Source organism: Narcine bancroftii, chromosome 1 (genome assembly GCF_036971445.1).
Source record: "Narcine bancroftii isolate sNarBan1 chromosome 1, sNarBan1.hap1, whole genome shotgun sequence".
Classification (NCBI taxonomy): Eukaryota; Metazoa; Chordata; class Chondrichthyes; order Torpediniformes; family Narcinidae; genus Narcine; species Narcine bancroftii.
The window spans coordinates 393895529-393911907 of NC_091469.1; the positions used below are offsets into that span (position 1 = coordinate 393895529).

Sequence of the window (16379 nt, forward strand, 5' to 3'; positions counted from 1 at the left end):
ACCCATTTCATTTTCTCTACAGGGATCACCATGAATGTCCAGTGTCTGCATGTAATTGTAAGTGCATGCAATTGGATACAACAGGAAATTTAGTCCCGGCAGAAACATTCTAAAGCAGAAAGAAACACAGGCTGTTAGTAAGCAGCCATTGTTCAAAATGATGGGAAAAATAAATTGCTCCATTAACTTGGCTGTTCTGGTATCTGAATGATGGTGCACAAAATATCTTGGGATGGCTTTGAACCTGAACAGTCCATGAACTTGACACCAGAAATGAATGTGGATATAAGCCAGTTGAATACAGTGATCTTGTTCTAAAAATGAGTGGATATATGTAATATTTTAGGAAGTTAAAATTATTGTACAAGTAACAAAATCTAAATAACATGGAAATTAAGCAAAATATAAAAATTGGTTATTTCATTTGATTTCCTTGCATTTTGAGAATTTCACAATAACCTTGAATTCCAATAGACAGAATACCTTGCAAGTGTTTTATTAGTTATTAACTTTTCCCTTTCTAAGATTGTAAATATAGCATTATCCATTACCATTTATTAAAATTAAGTAAACTGCATGATTTTTAAAGATTCCATGAAAATTAATAAGGAACAGTGTCCATTGCTGAAGCAATAACTATTTACCGTATATATTGGCGTATAAGTTGAGTCCTGAAACCCCAAATAAATCTCAAAAAATAGGGGGTAAATGTATGCACTGGCTATTCTTTTGAGACCTTAAATTCAGCTCAAAATCCAATCCATGCTGATCTGTTGTATGTTAACCCTTGAAAAACCTGACTGCGACAGATTTTCATTGAGATTTTTATTGAAAACAATTATCCCTTCAAAATTGCTATCTTTGTCTGAAAACAACACATTTAGAACCCTTCAAAATCACTCTCGTCTGGTATCTGACAAGGTGGTTTCAGCTTCATCATCAGTGTCCCACAATAAATCATCTTCCGTGCATTCAATTGCACAAGAGATACCATACTTTTTAAACTATTTTATCAGTCTCTAACTTTGACCCATATCTTGAGCATGGTTACACAGCATATCAAGTGATGCAGCATGCATTGCCCTGCCTTTTCTAAGTGGCTTTTTTGCACTCAACATCCACGTATTCCATTCCTTGCACAGACCTCAAGAGGTTGCAATATAGACGTCAAACCACCTGGGATTACCACCACGTAAGTATTATGCAGTGCTAATCTACTTTGTGTTCTCAGTTAAGTGGCTATGAAACATCCTACAACAGCAAACTTCATTCTTTGTGTAAACTGCACATTGTCTATCCATAGTTTTACACCATTTTCATCCATCCATCCTTTTTCAAGAAAATGTAAAATATACCTGCAGGGAACTGGTGTGGACTTGTAGGGCCAAGATGGCCTGTTTCCATGCCATAAACATACATATATGGAATTTAATTTTGCGTTTGAAGATTACCATGGGTCCTAGGAACATCGGAAGTAGGAACAGGAGTAGGCCAAAAATGGCCCATTGAGCCTACTCCGCCCCATATCCCCTAATTCCTCTATCATGTAAAAATTTATCTAACTGAATTTTAAAAATGTTTAATGAGGCAGCCTCAACCACTTCCCTGGTTAGAATTCCAAACATTCACTATTCTCTAGGAAAAACTATTTTTCCTCATCTCTGTCCTAAATCTACTCCCCCGAATCTTGAGACTGTGTCCTCTCGTTTTAGTTTCCCCGGCCAGCTCAAAAAACCTTCCTATCCACACCCTTCATAATCCTATGTTTCTATAAGATCTCCTTTCATTCTTCTGAACTCGAGCGAATACAATCCTAAACGATTTAATCTTTCATCATAAGTCAACCCCTTCATCCCAGGGATCAACCTAGTAAACCTCCTCTGGACCGTCTCCAAAGCCAGTATATCCTTCCTCAAATATGGAGACCAGAACTGGACACAGTACTCCAGGTGCAGTCTCACCCGTACCTTATACAGTTGCAACATTACCTCCCTCCTCCCGAATTCAATTCCTCTAGCGATGAAGGCCAACATTCCATTTGCCTTCTTAATAACCTGCTGCACCTGCAACCTAACTTTTTGCGATTCATAACTTTGTCCTGTCAGCCATGCACGATAACACCATGGTAAATCTGGTCCTTTTGTGACCTGTACTTCTGGTTTGCAGTTTTAACACTTTTCCATTCCACTATTCTATTGCCCAATAGAAATTCATGGGGGTTTCATCCATGTTTCCAATATTTGCCAATGCAAACTGGTGTTTCTGCCAGTTCCTTATCATAAACTGGTAAAAACTTAAACTTTATGATCAAGATCTTTTGATTGTTTCTGTGTAATTTTTGTTTTTCAGCATAATACCAGGTTTTACCTGTTCATGAAATGATTGCACCAACCTTCTGTAGCCTCAAAATCATCACTGAGGTCTGGGTGTAACTTGGCCCATTGCATTGCAAATATTTTATTACAGGTGACTATGTAGCAATCTTGCTTCTGGCCAATGAGTGATTCCATTTCTCAAAGGACATTGCTTTTTGTTATTTTTCTTAAATTCTCTTCTTTCTTCCTTTAATCTCTTACCAACTTCTCGTGAACATCACATTTTCTTACAGCCGCGCAGTGGATGGTTTTCTTGGTCATTTTTATCACTTTTGACTAAAAGCTTGCTTCATATTTTCATCATGTGCTGCATCGTGTCAATGGAGCCTCCATGATAGCAATCACCCTCAGCCAGCAGATAAATCTGCGCGATCTATGGGTTAGACATGTATGCCAGTCAATGGGGCACCTCAGGCAGCCTGAAAATGGGGGCCGACTTGTACGCCAGATATCCCATAAAATCCTTACAATGAGACTGATAAGGAAAGTTGGGGTGGGTGGGTTAACTTATATGCTGAAATTTATGGCAGGTAACTGCTCACGAAGTGAAACCAGAAACTAGCATGTGAAATCTAACGTGGCCTTTTTTGGTAGTAAAACATACTGTTATGCAAATTAATTGTAATTTAAAGGGAATTGTAGAAAATGTAATACTCGTGTTGCAGTTTAAAAAAAAAATGCATATACCATTTATGGTCGTGCTTCTATGTTTTTACACCTGAAGCTAAAGGTGTTCTATTTTAATTTGTAAATAAAATGTAAACATTTGTATCAAAAGTGTTTTCCATTATGCATATGACTGCTGTCAAAGAGGTAGGCATCTGTTTCCTGGGGGAGAAGGAGAGTGAATAAAGGAAGTAACCACTTTGGCAAAGATTATTGTGAAACCTCAGGTCGTGTAATTTTGCAGCTAAGTTGATAGCCAAATTAGCTAAATTAATGTAGTTGATGAGCTCAGGTTTTTCAGAAAAACATATGCCTTGCTATTTATTACTACCAATAAAAATATGAAATGCCAACATTTAAAACTTGAAGAGTAAAGCAGGTGAAAAATCTCACTGTGGTGATGATAAAATACAAGTATACAGCATCAACATTTCAAGTTTTTAAAAAAATTCAGTTAAACAAGCTATGAAACATTTTAATTAAAAAAATGTGTACATTACACTTTTGATCTTAACTTTGAAATCTTCTCATTGAATTCCAATAATAACCTCTAAAACACTGAAGAATTAGCTGTTGCCTGTAACACCAAATGGATAATACTGTGAAAATTCATGCAAAAGGCACACCGCTTCATTGTAAAGACCAAGATCTGAAAAAAAAAATAGAAGTTTGGTCAATTCCACATAACTAAAATAGCATGATGAAAGCCAAAGTACCAAAAGTTGCAGAGGCTGGGTCTTGACCAAAGAATTGCTGGTAGAACTCTGCTCAGACAGTATCTATGGTTTTATTAAAGGGTTCACAACCAAAATGTTGACTGATCATTTATATTCATGGATTCTGTCTAATCTGGTGAGTTCCTCCACCAATGGTTTGTACCACATGCTTTAATTTATTAACAATGTTGAAGTGCTAATATCCACCATGTTCAATTGGTGATTTGCATGTAAAAGTATATTTTCAAGGACTGCCAAAATACTTTGCAATCAATTAATATTTTTGAAAGCTATTCCATTACACAAGGTGTGCAAAAGCTCCAACATTAATAATTTTGGTGGAGTGGATAGAAGTTTAATATCCCATGCTGAACTTCCAACTCCTATGCATTTTATGATGTTTCAATTGAAAAATTCAGGAGATCCAAGTATTTTACAAAGGAGAACACAATCAAGCACTGCCATTAAATCATTATGAAGATCTGCATCATTAATAAAAGAAATTTTAGAGATACAGCGTTTTAACAGCTCCTTCTGGCGTATGAGCACCCACTACCCAAATACACCCATGTAAAATTAACCTAATGTGTGTGGAGGAAATATGGTGTCCTTGTCTGGAATGTATATTGCTGGTGGTCATGTGTCCTTCCTGTCTGAAACTTATTCGAAAGTCACATCACCTGTCAGTCAAGGTTGAACTCTGGCCACTAATTAGTGCACACCTTGCCATTGGCTAATTTAAATCACCTAGGGTAATTAATGGCTAGAAGCACAGATTAGCACTGTATATAACATCAATGCACAGCACATTCTTACTCTCTGCCTCATTGTCCAAGCCCTGGTCATGGATCCATGCCAGGTCACTACTGTGGACATTGCTGGAGGTGTTGTGCACTATACTGAAGCTGAGCTGTTAGTACTGCGATAGTACTGTCCGTTGGACAGGGAACCAGTGTGTGTAAAAATCCCTGTAGTGTGAGAGCAGGTAGAGTGTAGGTTTACCACTGTCAGAGTCAAACCAAAGTCAGAGGTGAATGTCTATTGTCGCATAATTGAAATTGTGATCGAGTTCCATTTAACATTCTCCCCTTTTCTCCCCTATGTATAACACTTGTTTTCAGACTAGTTTCTCTGAACCCACCAAACCTGATACTCTTCCCAACACGACAACTACTAACCCTGCACATCTCTGGAATGAGGGAGGAAACTAGAGCACCCAGGGAAAACCCATGCAGAATGTACAAACTCCTTACAAACAGCACCAGATTCGAACCTGTGTCACTGGCACTGTAATTTCATTGTGTTAACCACCAACTCTGCCATAGAGTTAAGTTTCATCTGCCAGCCAATCTATATATGGCTTTATATTAGAGACTGAAAGCTTTCTAAATGTAAAACAAATTTTAAATCTATTTACACTTTCATCTTAATCATCAAAAGAATTTTCCAAAAAGTTTACAATGAAAATCTGTACATGAAGCTTAGACATTCAAATAAAGTCACAAGATCAAAATTAGCAGATTTTTACATCATAACACCAATTTGACTGAATAGGCAAAAGGGCCTGTTTCTATGCTGTTGTTTTCTCTTGGAAACCTGATGAAGGTACACAAAATTGTAAGGAATAGAGCTAGGCTAGTCAATGGAAAAGATTTCCCTATAGTAGAGGTGTTTAAAGCTGGAATGCAAAGGTTTAGGATGCAGAGCAAAAGACTGAAGATTACTTTCCTTTCATTGTAATACACTAAATATCAACTTTTGCCTGTTATATGGCACATAAAGAAATACCACTCACACTGCTTGGCACCCCTAACAATAAAGAGAAGCAAGAATCAGTTCTTTCTGAACCACAGTGCATCTGGATTTTGCTGGCAGCCAGTTTCCTGTTTGATCCATTGGCTCCCAGATACGGATCTCCAATACAATCATGAAGATTTCAGTGTCCAAAAGTTTTTTTCACCCAGAGGGTGTTTGGATTCAAGAATGCAATTTATGGCATCTAGATGACTATTTGAATTTCCAGCATAGAAGGCTATCGACCAAATACTGATAAATAAGATTGATATAGATGGTCACTTACTGGTCAGCATGGGTATGGTAGGCTGAAAGAGCCATTTCTGTGCTGTATAACAGCATCCAAGTCTGTAGCAGTCAACTTCTAATTTACAGTAGAAACACAAAAGCTGTGGATGCGAGAATCTTAAGCAAACACGAGAGGAACTCATGATCAGACCACATTCATGAGTAGAAATAGTCAACGTTTCAAGTTGGAACTATCAAGACCAAGATAAAAAGGTAGTTACATATATAAAATGGGGATAGAAGCTGGTAGAAGGTCTAGAAGTGGTAGGACACAAGATATGAGATGTGGAGAGAGGCTAAGGGAGAACCATTGGAAAGGTAAGAACATTTAGAGGGGTTAAAAAAAAAAGTACAGAAATAGGTAAAGATGGAAAGAGTGAATCAGGTGGGGTTACCCAAAATTAGAAAATTCACTGTTCATACTGTCCAGGAGAAATGTGATGTGTGGTTCAAGTTTACATTTGGTCTCACCATGAGAATTGTTAAGGCCGAGTAGGAATGGTTGGGTGGGGATGGAGTTAAAATGGATTGGCTACAGGAAGCTCATGTTAGACCCACAGAGTTGATATTCAGTGAGGTGGTCATCTCAAGTTTAGTCCCGCTCTACTGCCATCATTGAGACTTAAGAATTGTTTTAATAAAATTAAACTGAAAAACACAGTTAATGTTCTTATGTTAGAACTGGCCAGTCTGAAACAAGTAGGAAAGGCTTGTTATCCAAAGTTCAATACTGAGATCTGAGAGTTGCACTATGTCTAGATGGAAGATGAGATTCTGTTTCTTGGGCATATAATGGGCTATGTGTCAACTGCAGGTGGCTTGGTTAGCACAATGTTGTTACACCACCAGCAACTGGGACCAGAGTTCAAATCCCACTGTCTGTAAGGAGTTTGTACATTCTCCCATGTTTGTGTAGGTTTCCTCTGGGTGCTGCGGTTTCCTTCCACCATTCAAAATGTACCGGATGTCGCAGGCCAATTGGGTGGCATTGGCTCGTGGTGCCGAAAAGGCCTGTTACGATTCTGTATGCCTAAACTTTAAAATCTTAAAGAACAGTTGGTGGTTGCGGCCTTTAAACTAGTATTGTGCTACATTGACTTAATCACTCAGGTTGGTCTTGCACATATGAGGGAAAGACATAGAAGTGAATAATACAGCACAGGAATGTCTGTGCTGGCCATGATGCCAATTTACACTAATCCTATTTACTGCATGTGGTCTATGTCCTTCCATTCCCTGCCAGTTCACGTGCCTGTCTAATTCCATTTGTACATGATATAATGATAACTTTCTTGTTTGTTCTGCAAAGGAAAATAAAAACTTACTATATAATCCAGCATGATTATTACAAACAAATGAGACACCCTTCAGAGATATCGAGTGGCTGTGGATCTCGCCTCAAGTACCTTTGCAGCCTCCATAGCTGCAGAGAAGGGTGCTTAACAGTGAACATGAGCTCAAAGTCCTACATCCAGCTCATACCTCCTCAACCCCTGGTTCTGGATCTTCAAAATGTTAGAAAGTCATCAGCGTCTGAGGCCTCTCGTGAAGCCTGCTTGCCATCGCATATCTACGAATTCCAGAACCATGAATGGTTCTCAGCAGAACTCTTACTTCAAGGCAGGGAGTGAGTTTATTCCCACTATGCAACCCTGAACCATCTGTCTGATGACTGTGGGTGCCGCCATTTTGGCTCATGGATCTCTGAAGATTTCAGTAAAAAAAATGCCAATGGCCCGATTTTCTGCAGGCAATTAAACCCACATTGGGAACTATCAGGCAGGAAAACTAGTCAGTTGGACCCTCAAGAGAATCATGGAAGGACTGTCCCATCTCCTTTTTCCAGGTCCAGAACAGAAGCAGTGCTGCTGCCACTGCACATTATCATTATCTGCTTCTATCACGTCCTGGCAACACTGTTCTTGCACCAAGAACTCTTGTGTGTATATATATATAAAAAAAAAACCCTACCATATTTCCTTTGAACTCTCCTTCCCCACCTCAAAGTTACGTCTTAAGTACTTGATATTTCCACCATGGAGAACTACTGATTACCTATCCTATCTATCTATGTCTCATAATTTTCCGTGCTTCTATCAGTTCATCCCCTCACCCCCTTACACTCCACAGAAAACAGCCACGTCCAACCAGAATTGCACACAATACTCTAAATATGGTCTAACCAAAGTTTAATATAACTGCCACACGAGTTATTAACTTTTATTTACTCAATTGCCTGAACGATGAAGCTAAGGATGCCTATTTGTGTTGCCACTTTCAGATAGCTGTGAACTTACAACACCAATCTACCAAGGATTCTATCCAACTTAATCTTCCATATCAGCCTATCACGAGGGACCTTGTTGAAAGCTTTACCAAAGTCCACATGTACAACATCCACTTCATATTCTTTATCATGTCCTTAAAAAAAAAATCAAATTTTTATGACATTACCTCCCCTGCACAAAGCCTTGCTGATTATCCCTAACAAGTCTGCTTTTCTGGACGAGAGCAGAATTTTCTCCAAATACAAGTCGGCGCAACATCAAGGGCCCAAGAACAGTACACACAGTATTGGCTCATGTTCTAATATTTCCCTACCACTAATGTAAGGTACTTCAGCAGATAATTTCCTGGTTTTCATCTATTGCCCTTCTTTGGTTATTCTCTAATCCGCACGAAGCCCACCTATGGCTAGTGGTTATGAATATCTGTCAAGATCCAGTAGCAATCTCTTCTCTTGCCTCTCTCAATAACCAAAATAGAACCCATTAGGCCTTCTGGACTTATCCATCTTAATGTTCTTTGGGAGCCCTAAACCTTGATATCAACATGCCTTAGAATATCAACATACCTTTCCCTGCTTTTACATTCCACCATGTCTTTCTCCTTTGTGAACATCGATGTGAAATACACGTTCAATACTTCACCTCTTTCTCTGGTTCCAAGGATAAACTTCCCTGTTTGTCCTTGAATGATCCTACCACCTACTTTTCAATGCATGTCCTCAGATATCACGAGATCTTCTGACATTTGCTGCAAGATGTTAACATCTTAAGAAAAAAAAACACCCTGCCCTGATGCAAAGGGATGCATTTATTAGTCTCCAACACAGAAAGGATCAGTACAGCAGAAAATAAAACAATGGTAAATGCTAAATAAAAAAAACCATGTAAAGAAGCAGAACCAGAAAACATTAAGCCGTTTTTTAAAAAAAATATCAAAAAGGGATATAGGAACCAAGCTTTGTTGTAATAAAAGTACATCTGGTAGAAAAGCATTGTAATAAAGAGAAGGGTGATTACTCTGAAGAACATGATTCACTGACAACTCTCGTTGATTTTCTCAGCTTGAATAGGTGAACTTGAAAAAATTTACAAGGCAAAAACAAAAATCAAATTACAAATAGTTTCATTATTAGCTTTGCAAGGAGTATTAAAATAAATTCATAACGTACCAAAACTGTTCTTATCTTCTCGGAAAGTAGTGTAGTATGCAGCTTTGATAGTGGCTTTCTGTGTGACCTTTCCGACTACTTCTATTACTCCACTTAGCTCTTCATCAAGCTACATAAAACCATGCAAAATAGACATTTGGTGACAATCATTATAAAGAGTTTTTTTTCATCCCTAAATTGTTTACCTGTATTATCACTTTCAGGGAACCATGCAATTTACCCCTAGATCCTGTTCTACAATACTCTCCAGGATCCCATCCCTACCCTGCCGTGATTTACTGTAATTTCCCAAAATCCATCACTGCACACTTGACAGTTTCCCAATTGATTTAGATCTTATTGTAATCTTAAATAACCTTCATCACTGTCACCACACCACCAATTTTGGTGTCAATTGTAAATAATTGTCACCTACATTTATGTGATAAACAAGATGGGACATCACTAATCCTTGCAACACTAATGGGCACAAACCTCCAATTTGGAAAAAAAACAACCGCCCATTCCACCCTCTACCCCTTACCAACAAGCATATTCTGAATCCAGTTGGTTAGCTCATCTGGATCCCTTGTTATCTCATCTTCTGGACCAGTCAAACATACAGATCTAGTCAAAACTCTTGCTAACGTTAATTTTCCTGGTCACTTCTTCAAAGAACTCCATTAAATCTGTGAGACACAATTTCCCATGCACAAAGCCATGCTGACTATCCCTCATCAGTTCCTTGGCTTTCTGAAAGCACACAAATCTCTCTCAGAATCCTCCTCCCTTGGGCTTAGGCTTAATAGCCTGTTAATTCCATTAGCTTGTCCTTGCAGCCTTCTTGAATAAAGGCACACTAGTCACCCTCCAGGCTTTCAGTCCCTTATGCACAGCTGAGGAAAACAAAAATCTCTGCCAGGGCCTTTGCACTTTCTTCTCTTGCTTCCCATAATGTCCCAGGATACAATTCTGATTCAGTAGACTGATCTCTGACATGGAAATATGCTCAGTATGCTACTCATGCATCTATTTTAACAAAGTTGATGCTTTAAATCTATTTTTGTCCTTGATGGTTTTTGATTTCTTAAGTTTCTTGTTCCTGCTTATTATTTTGCTAATTAGTAATTTGTGAACTAATGAGAATCACCTGTCTCCAGATGTGGATGTAAGAATAATGTTAAATTATTTTGCCATCCATTTTACCTAGAGCTATTTTAATTTAATTTTTTACAATATCTTTTGATATATTTATGGTGGAAGATAAGGATGCTCATTTGTTGTTTATCATCTCTTGTGATAAAGATCAAAGGCTGAGATTTATTCAATCTCTTGTTATTGATGGTTTAATAAACTACAGTACAATGGCATGATGGTTGTTAATGATCTTGGAGTCAAGAGATCTCTGCACCACTGATTCCATAAAAGGAGCCTAAATACCAGCTGGGAATTTTTCATTTTTTTTAAAAAATTGTCTGAGTATTGGTTATCATGAAACTGCTTGATTGTTGTAAAAAGCCATCTTGTACCCTAATATCCTTCAGAGAGGGAAATCTATCATCCTTGCCTCATCTATATGCGACTCCAGGCTCAATTAGATTGATGCATAATTGACTATGTGGTTCAAGGGCAAATAATAATTGAATGCTGACAAAAAAAAACTTTTCGTTAATTTCCCCTCAATACATTTCTTCAGAATTTTGCAGAAAAAAACCTCATCTTTATGGGAAAAAAAAATTGGAAACAGAGAAATTGTATGCTGCAATTTGTTTACATTGCATACGCATACATCTGTGATGGCTTAAAGTGCTCATCTACAGATTCTTTGAATTAAAGTGCTACAGAAGCAAAGCAACTTTCTCAATTTAACATCCAGGTTTGGTTCAATTATTATTTTTGCTTTGTTAAAATGATTGAATTGTTTTGGGTAACTTAGAAAAATATTTCTACAACCTCAATAAAGTCTTCACATCCATCCTCAAGTTTGAAGATTTGAATTAGATGCATTACTTCAATTGCAACTGAACTGTGATTATTAATGGTTTCATCACATCTTCTTTGCTTTTATTTATGAGACCCTGATCCCTTTGATTGGTTACTCCACCTGTACAGCCACCTTCAAAGCAGAGACATTCGGTTTGTTCCTGCACATCCAAATCCATAGCTCTTTGAAAATGGCCATGCAAGTAGACAGGGTAGAAAAGAAAGCATATGGTATGTTTGCCTTCAATGAGCAAAGCATTGAAGACAAAAGCAAGATACCATATTGTAGCTATACTAAATTTTGGTTCAGTCAAGCTCGGAAAAGTGTGCAATTCTGGTGTCCCATGATAGGGATGCGTGGAGGCTTTGGAAAGAACACTGAGGTTTACCAGGATGTTGCTCAGTTTAGAAGGTATGAGTTATGGGGAGGGGTTGGACAAAATTGGGGTTTTCAGCAGCAAAGGAGTCTGAGGTATGACCTGATAAAAGCTCACAAAATCATGAGAGGCATTGATAGGGTGGTCTGTCATTGGGTAAAAGCATCACACACTTGAAGTCAAGCATTTAAGATGAGGTTGTGCAAGATCATGGAAGATGTGATGGGGCAATTTTTTCTTTGGATGTACATGCAAGGAGTAGTGGGTGCTTGGAACAGGCTGCTTGGGAATGGTGGTGGAAGGAGATTCATTCAACAGCAACATTTAAGAGTCTCCCCAAATATGAAGGGAATGAGGGATATGTCAAGTCCAAGCAGAAATGTTTTAATTTGATTTGGACACATGTTCAGCAAAAACAAAGGCATTGGGCCTGTTCCTGTACTGTTCTATGAATGCTATCCATGATTATTATAGCTAAACAGTTTTCACTGCTGAGGTTACACCAACTACTCTGCAGATTCTCTTTCTCCTCCCCACCCCCACTCTTTTTTTTGTAGGGTATAACAATTATAGTTTCCTTCAATTAAGCAATTAAAACAATTTCTGGCCTAATCATTTTCCAATTGGGAATTCTATCTCCTCCTCCCCTCCCTCGCCACTTTTAACCTTGAAATATTAAGTAATCTGCTCTCTTATAGTCAGTTAAAACAAAAACAAAACAACAAAAAAAAAAATCACAGTATGGACCTTGGTTTAATTTTTAAGCAATGAATGGCCTTATAATAATTTTTAAAAATCTTACTGGATCAGTAATTTCCACTGTTACATTTTTCCCATCTCCATCTGACAGAATAAACGAGGTCCCAGTGGGGTGAACCTGTTCGACAAGAAACAGAAATTTCACATTACCAGATAGTAGTCAAGAGATCAATCCTTCTAGATCCCAACAATATCTAAGAATTGTCTGATGTGTATCAATTGTCAATGGTATATCAATGGTGCATCAATTGAGAAATGATGCAAATTGCAACATTTCTGAGCATTTAAAGAATATTACAACCATTCAAACAGGTGCATTTTATATGCTGGTGAGAAGTTTCTTACTAATCCTGAAATCACACAATTTCAATTTCCTTTGTTTCATAAAGTCATTGTATTATATTTTTTTTCATGACTGCAAACTGAAATGGCACATTTGGAGAGGGATTTACAAGTCCACACAATTAATACAGCTTTCACACCACTAACTTAATCAATTTCAGTAAATTCAGTTTGAAAACTTTAAACTGACATATGAAAACAATAACTACATCACATCATACATTAAATTTAAGTGGAGGTTGAGGGCAGTGTGGAGACCCCCAGAATTTTTTTGTGGGGGTGGGGGGGGGGAGAACAACAGAGAGGAGAGTGGGGACAGAGAGGAGAGTGGGGACAGAGAGGAGAGTGGGGACAGAGAGGAGAGTGGGGACAGAGAGGAGAGTGGGGACAGAGAGGAGAGTGGGGACAGAGAGGAGAGTGGGGACAGAGAGGAGAGTGGGGACAGAGAGGGTGCAAGAGAATCCCCACCCCCCGCCCCACCCCTCGCTCTCCCGCCGCTCTTCCCCGGCCCCTCTCCCCGCCCCCTCTCCCCTAGTTCCTCCCGCACCTTCTGCACACGGCCAACCAGACATACGGCTCTGTCCTGGAACTCCGGCACCAGGCCTGCATTGATTCTCGGGCGTGGACCCTCCAGAATGTCCACCATCCCCTCCGTTCATCGACCACCCACTACTCCAAGCACTTCCTCTTGGCGCCTGACTTTCACCAATGTCCCTCCGGTTTCGTGCTCCGCCGAATAACTTCCCCCGGGCCAGCGCCACCACTATTGTTCCGGGTTATGAGCAATTATGAAATTCGTCTGCAGTGTTTTCTCGATGTTTCATCGCGTTTTCCCTTCTGTTGAGGATGGGGAAGCTTCAATAAATGAGTTGACGGTAAAATGGACATCGCCTCAAAATACACAGGTTTCATTCGAGATGAAGAATAGTTGTTGACGTCAGTGTAACAGTCCTGATGAATAAAGCTCCCAACCCCAGATCATCCTGAGATTTTTCATATTTCAATCCAGGCGCCATCCTTTTGAGTCTCTTTTGCACACTTCGCAGTGCAGTTTGGAAAAGGTCAGCTTAATGATGAGAAAAGTGTTGTCCTTGATCCAAATTTTGGAATCATAACTTTTTCAAATTTTACCTGGAAACGTCAATATTTGTACTTTTGAATTAACTTAAAATTCTTAATTTGAGTCATTAAAAAATATATGCAATCGGTTGCGATATTTCGTGCAGCAAAAGTAATGGTATGGCTCCTAAAAGGAGCATCCCCTCACAACAATTCACATTTAATGTTGAAGAATGTCCTTTTTCCCAGGGCAATAACGACCATTATCAAAGGGCATCTGTAAACGAAAGTTTAGGGAATGCATTGTTGGGATGGTGGTGAAGGCTAATACAATAGGAACATTTAAAAGATTCTTAGATAGGAACATAAGTGTAATAAATATGTAGGGTTATGGACTGTGAGGGAGGGAAGGGTTAGATTAATATGGAGTAACTTTACAAAAGACAACACTACAATATGGGCCAAGGGGCCCTGCATTGAACTGGGATTCACTGGTCGTGTGTTGTGCTGATGGCTAGCTCCACCCCCATCTGCTCACATATAACCCGGGTTTCCCGCCTCAACCCAGAACCCTTCGAAGACTATTGTTATAGTTATAAGCTAAAAAAAAGTGTTTGTTCTCTCTCCAGTTGTGAGAACTTTTATTCATGCCACAATTTTATGAGCTTCTTCCCTAAACAATGGAAGCACTACTCAAGCCTGATATGTTGCTGATAGACCAGACGTGGCTAAGGAGTTCACACACTGGCTAGACTGCTTCCAGACCTACCTGAACGTGACCAGAGATGTCTTCCACACTGATGAACTCAGGAGGTTCACACCCATTTCAAGGGTTGGAACGAAAGGGTATGAAGTCATCGGGGACTGCACTACATATGCTGCTGCCATTGAGACATTGAGGCTAGGTACCTGAAGTTGCGAAACAAAGTCTTAGCAAGGCACCGACTTGTTCTACGTCGCCAATGATCAGGAAAGACCATCCATGACTACCTGCTGGATCTGTGGACGCTTGCTAAGAAGTGCAGGTATGAAGCGGCAACAGGCTATGTTCATGAGGAAGAATAGATCCGGGACACTCTAGTCACGGGGGTCTGCTCGAGATACATGAGGCAGTGACTGCTCGAGTTGGGACAGAAGGACCCGGCTAGCCATGTTGAACTGGCTAAATTGTTGGAACAGGCCAAGCTCGAGAACAATGACCTCGAAGCCTGTGAGCTCGCTGACCGAGGTGACCCCTTCCAAGGACTGGCTGCTCCCACTACTTCAGCCCTAACAGCTGCCGCTTCCCTTGCTAGAGAGCACTTCTGTGCGAGGGAGTGCAGCAAGAGTCAGCATCCCCGATCTCATTGCCCAGCTAAAGACTCAGTGTGTTCCGAGGAAGTTTGCAACCTGCAGCGCTCTCAGATCCATTCCGGACTCAAGTCGTCTGCACCGAATTCATCCAAGCCCACTTGCTGTGCTACACACCAACAGAGGGTGGTAGTGGCAGTGAGTAAATGGCACGAAAAGTCTCAATGGCCATCTTGCCGCGACCCAAATTCAAACTTGACACCATCATCATCAGAGGAGGAAGGAGGGCAGCCATCTTGCCACGCCACAAGATCAACGCCATCTTACCCAGGCAGGGCAACCCAGGACAGTGAGGGCCACTCGAGTGAGGAGTACGAGTCTCCGGGGTCCTAGCCTCGATGGTCCAAGATCAGGACAGGTTCCTATCTAAGAATCTTTTAAATGTTCCTATTGTATTAGCCTTCACCACCACCAGCTCAGCAACTCCATAGTGACTGTGAAGGTAAATGGACATTCCACTAAATGCCTTATCAACACAGGTTCTACTGAAAGCTTCATGGACTCAAAGACTGTGCAAGAGTATTACCAAAAGATGTATCCTTCCAATTATTGCATATTCCTTGCATCCTATTCGCATTCTACGTGTGTTCAACAACATTGTATAGTACATCTGTCATTTGAAGGGAGGAATGCTGGAAATTTCGCCTGAATATACTTGATGAAATGTCTGCTCCGGTGTTGTTAGGTCTGGAATTCCTGTGTCACCTTAAAAGTGTGACCCCCCCCCCCCCCACCGTAACAGTTCGGAATGGAGGGCACCTAAAATCAGAAACCACATGCAACCTCTCCACATTGAATATTGACCCCTCCCCCACCTTTCTTCCCGAATCTGTCCTTGGACTGCAAACCCATCACTACCGAGAGCAGGAGGTACAGCACAGCAGACCGAGATTTCATAAAGTCTGAGACTCAAGTTTGCTCATGAAGATCTCTTCGAACCTAGCACCAACCCGTGGAGAGTGCAAGTGGTAGTGTAAAAGGGGAAAGCAAGTCCAGGCTAGTAATTGACTATAGCCAAACTATTAATTGGTACACACTCCTGGATGCAGACCCCCTCCCTCGAATTTCAGACATGATGAATGATATTGTGCAGTATCGGGTCTATTCGACCACTGGCTTGAAAACTGCTTATCACCATCTGCTAATCTGTTCCGAGGACCATCCATATACGAAATTTGAGGCTAATGGCTATCTCTATCAATTCTGAAGGGTCCCTTTTGGTATCACTAACGGG

General features: G+C 40.0%; 2 protein-coding genes across 4 annotated transcripts in view; one reads left to right on the forward strand and one right to left on the reverse strand.

The window, feature by feature from the left end:
• mios (missing oocyte, meiosis regulator, homolog (Drosophila)) overlaps positions 1-3691 on the forward strand; it is a 33512-nt gene extending 29821 nt beyond the window's left edge. For both annotated transcript variants that reach the window (XM_069913703.1, XM_069913704.1), the window contains exon 11: positions 23-3691. In XM_069913703.1, the coding sequence (XP_069769804.1) occupies positions 23-113 (91 nt within the window). In that variant the 3' untranslated portion in view covers positions 114-3691. The remainder of the gene's footprint in view (positions 1-22) is intronic.
• rpa3 (replication protein A3) lies at positions 3496-13483 on the reverse strand. Of its 2 annotated transcripts, none has more exons than XM_069913707.1 (4): positions 13311-13483; positions 12438-12512; positions 9297-9405; positions 3496-3690 (listed from the first exon to the last, which is right to left on the reverse strand). In XM_069913707.1, exons 1-4 carry the CDS (start codon positions 13380-13382, stop codon positions 3608-3610), a joined length of 339 nt encoding a protein of 112 aa, XP_069769808.1. In that variant the 5' UTR covers positions 13383-13483; the 3' UTR covers positions 3496-3607. The 2 variants fall into 2 exon arrangements, with proteins under 2 accessions (XP_069769808.1, XP_069769807.1); XM_069913706.1 differs by having other exon boundaries at positions 13284-13480.
• Between the last annotated feature and the right edge of the window lie 2896 nt (positions 13484-16379).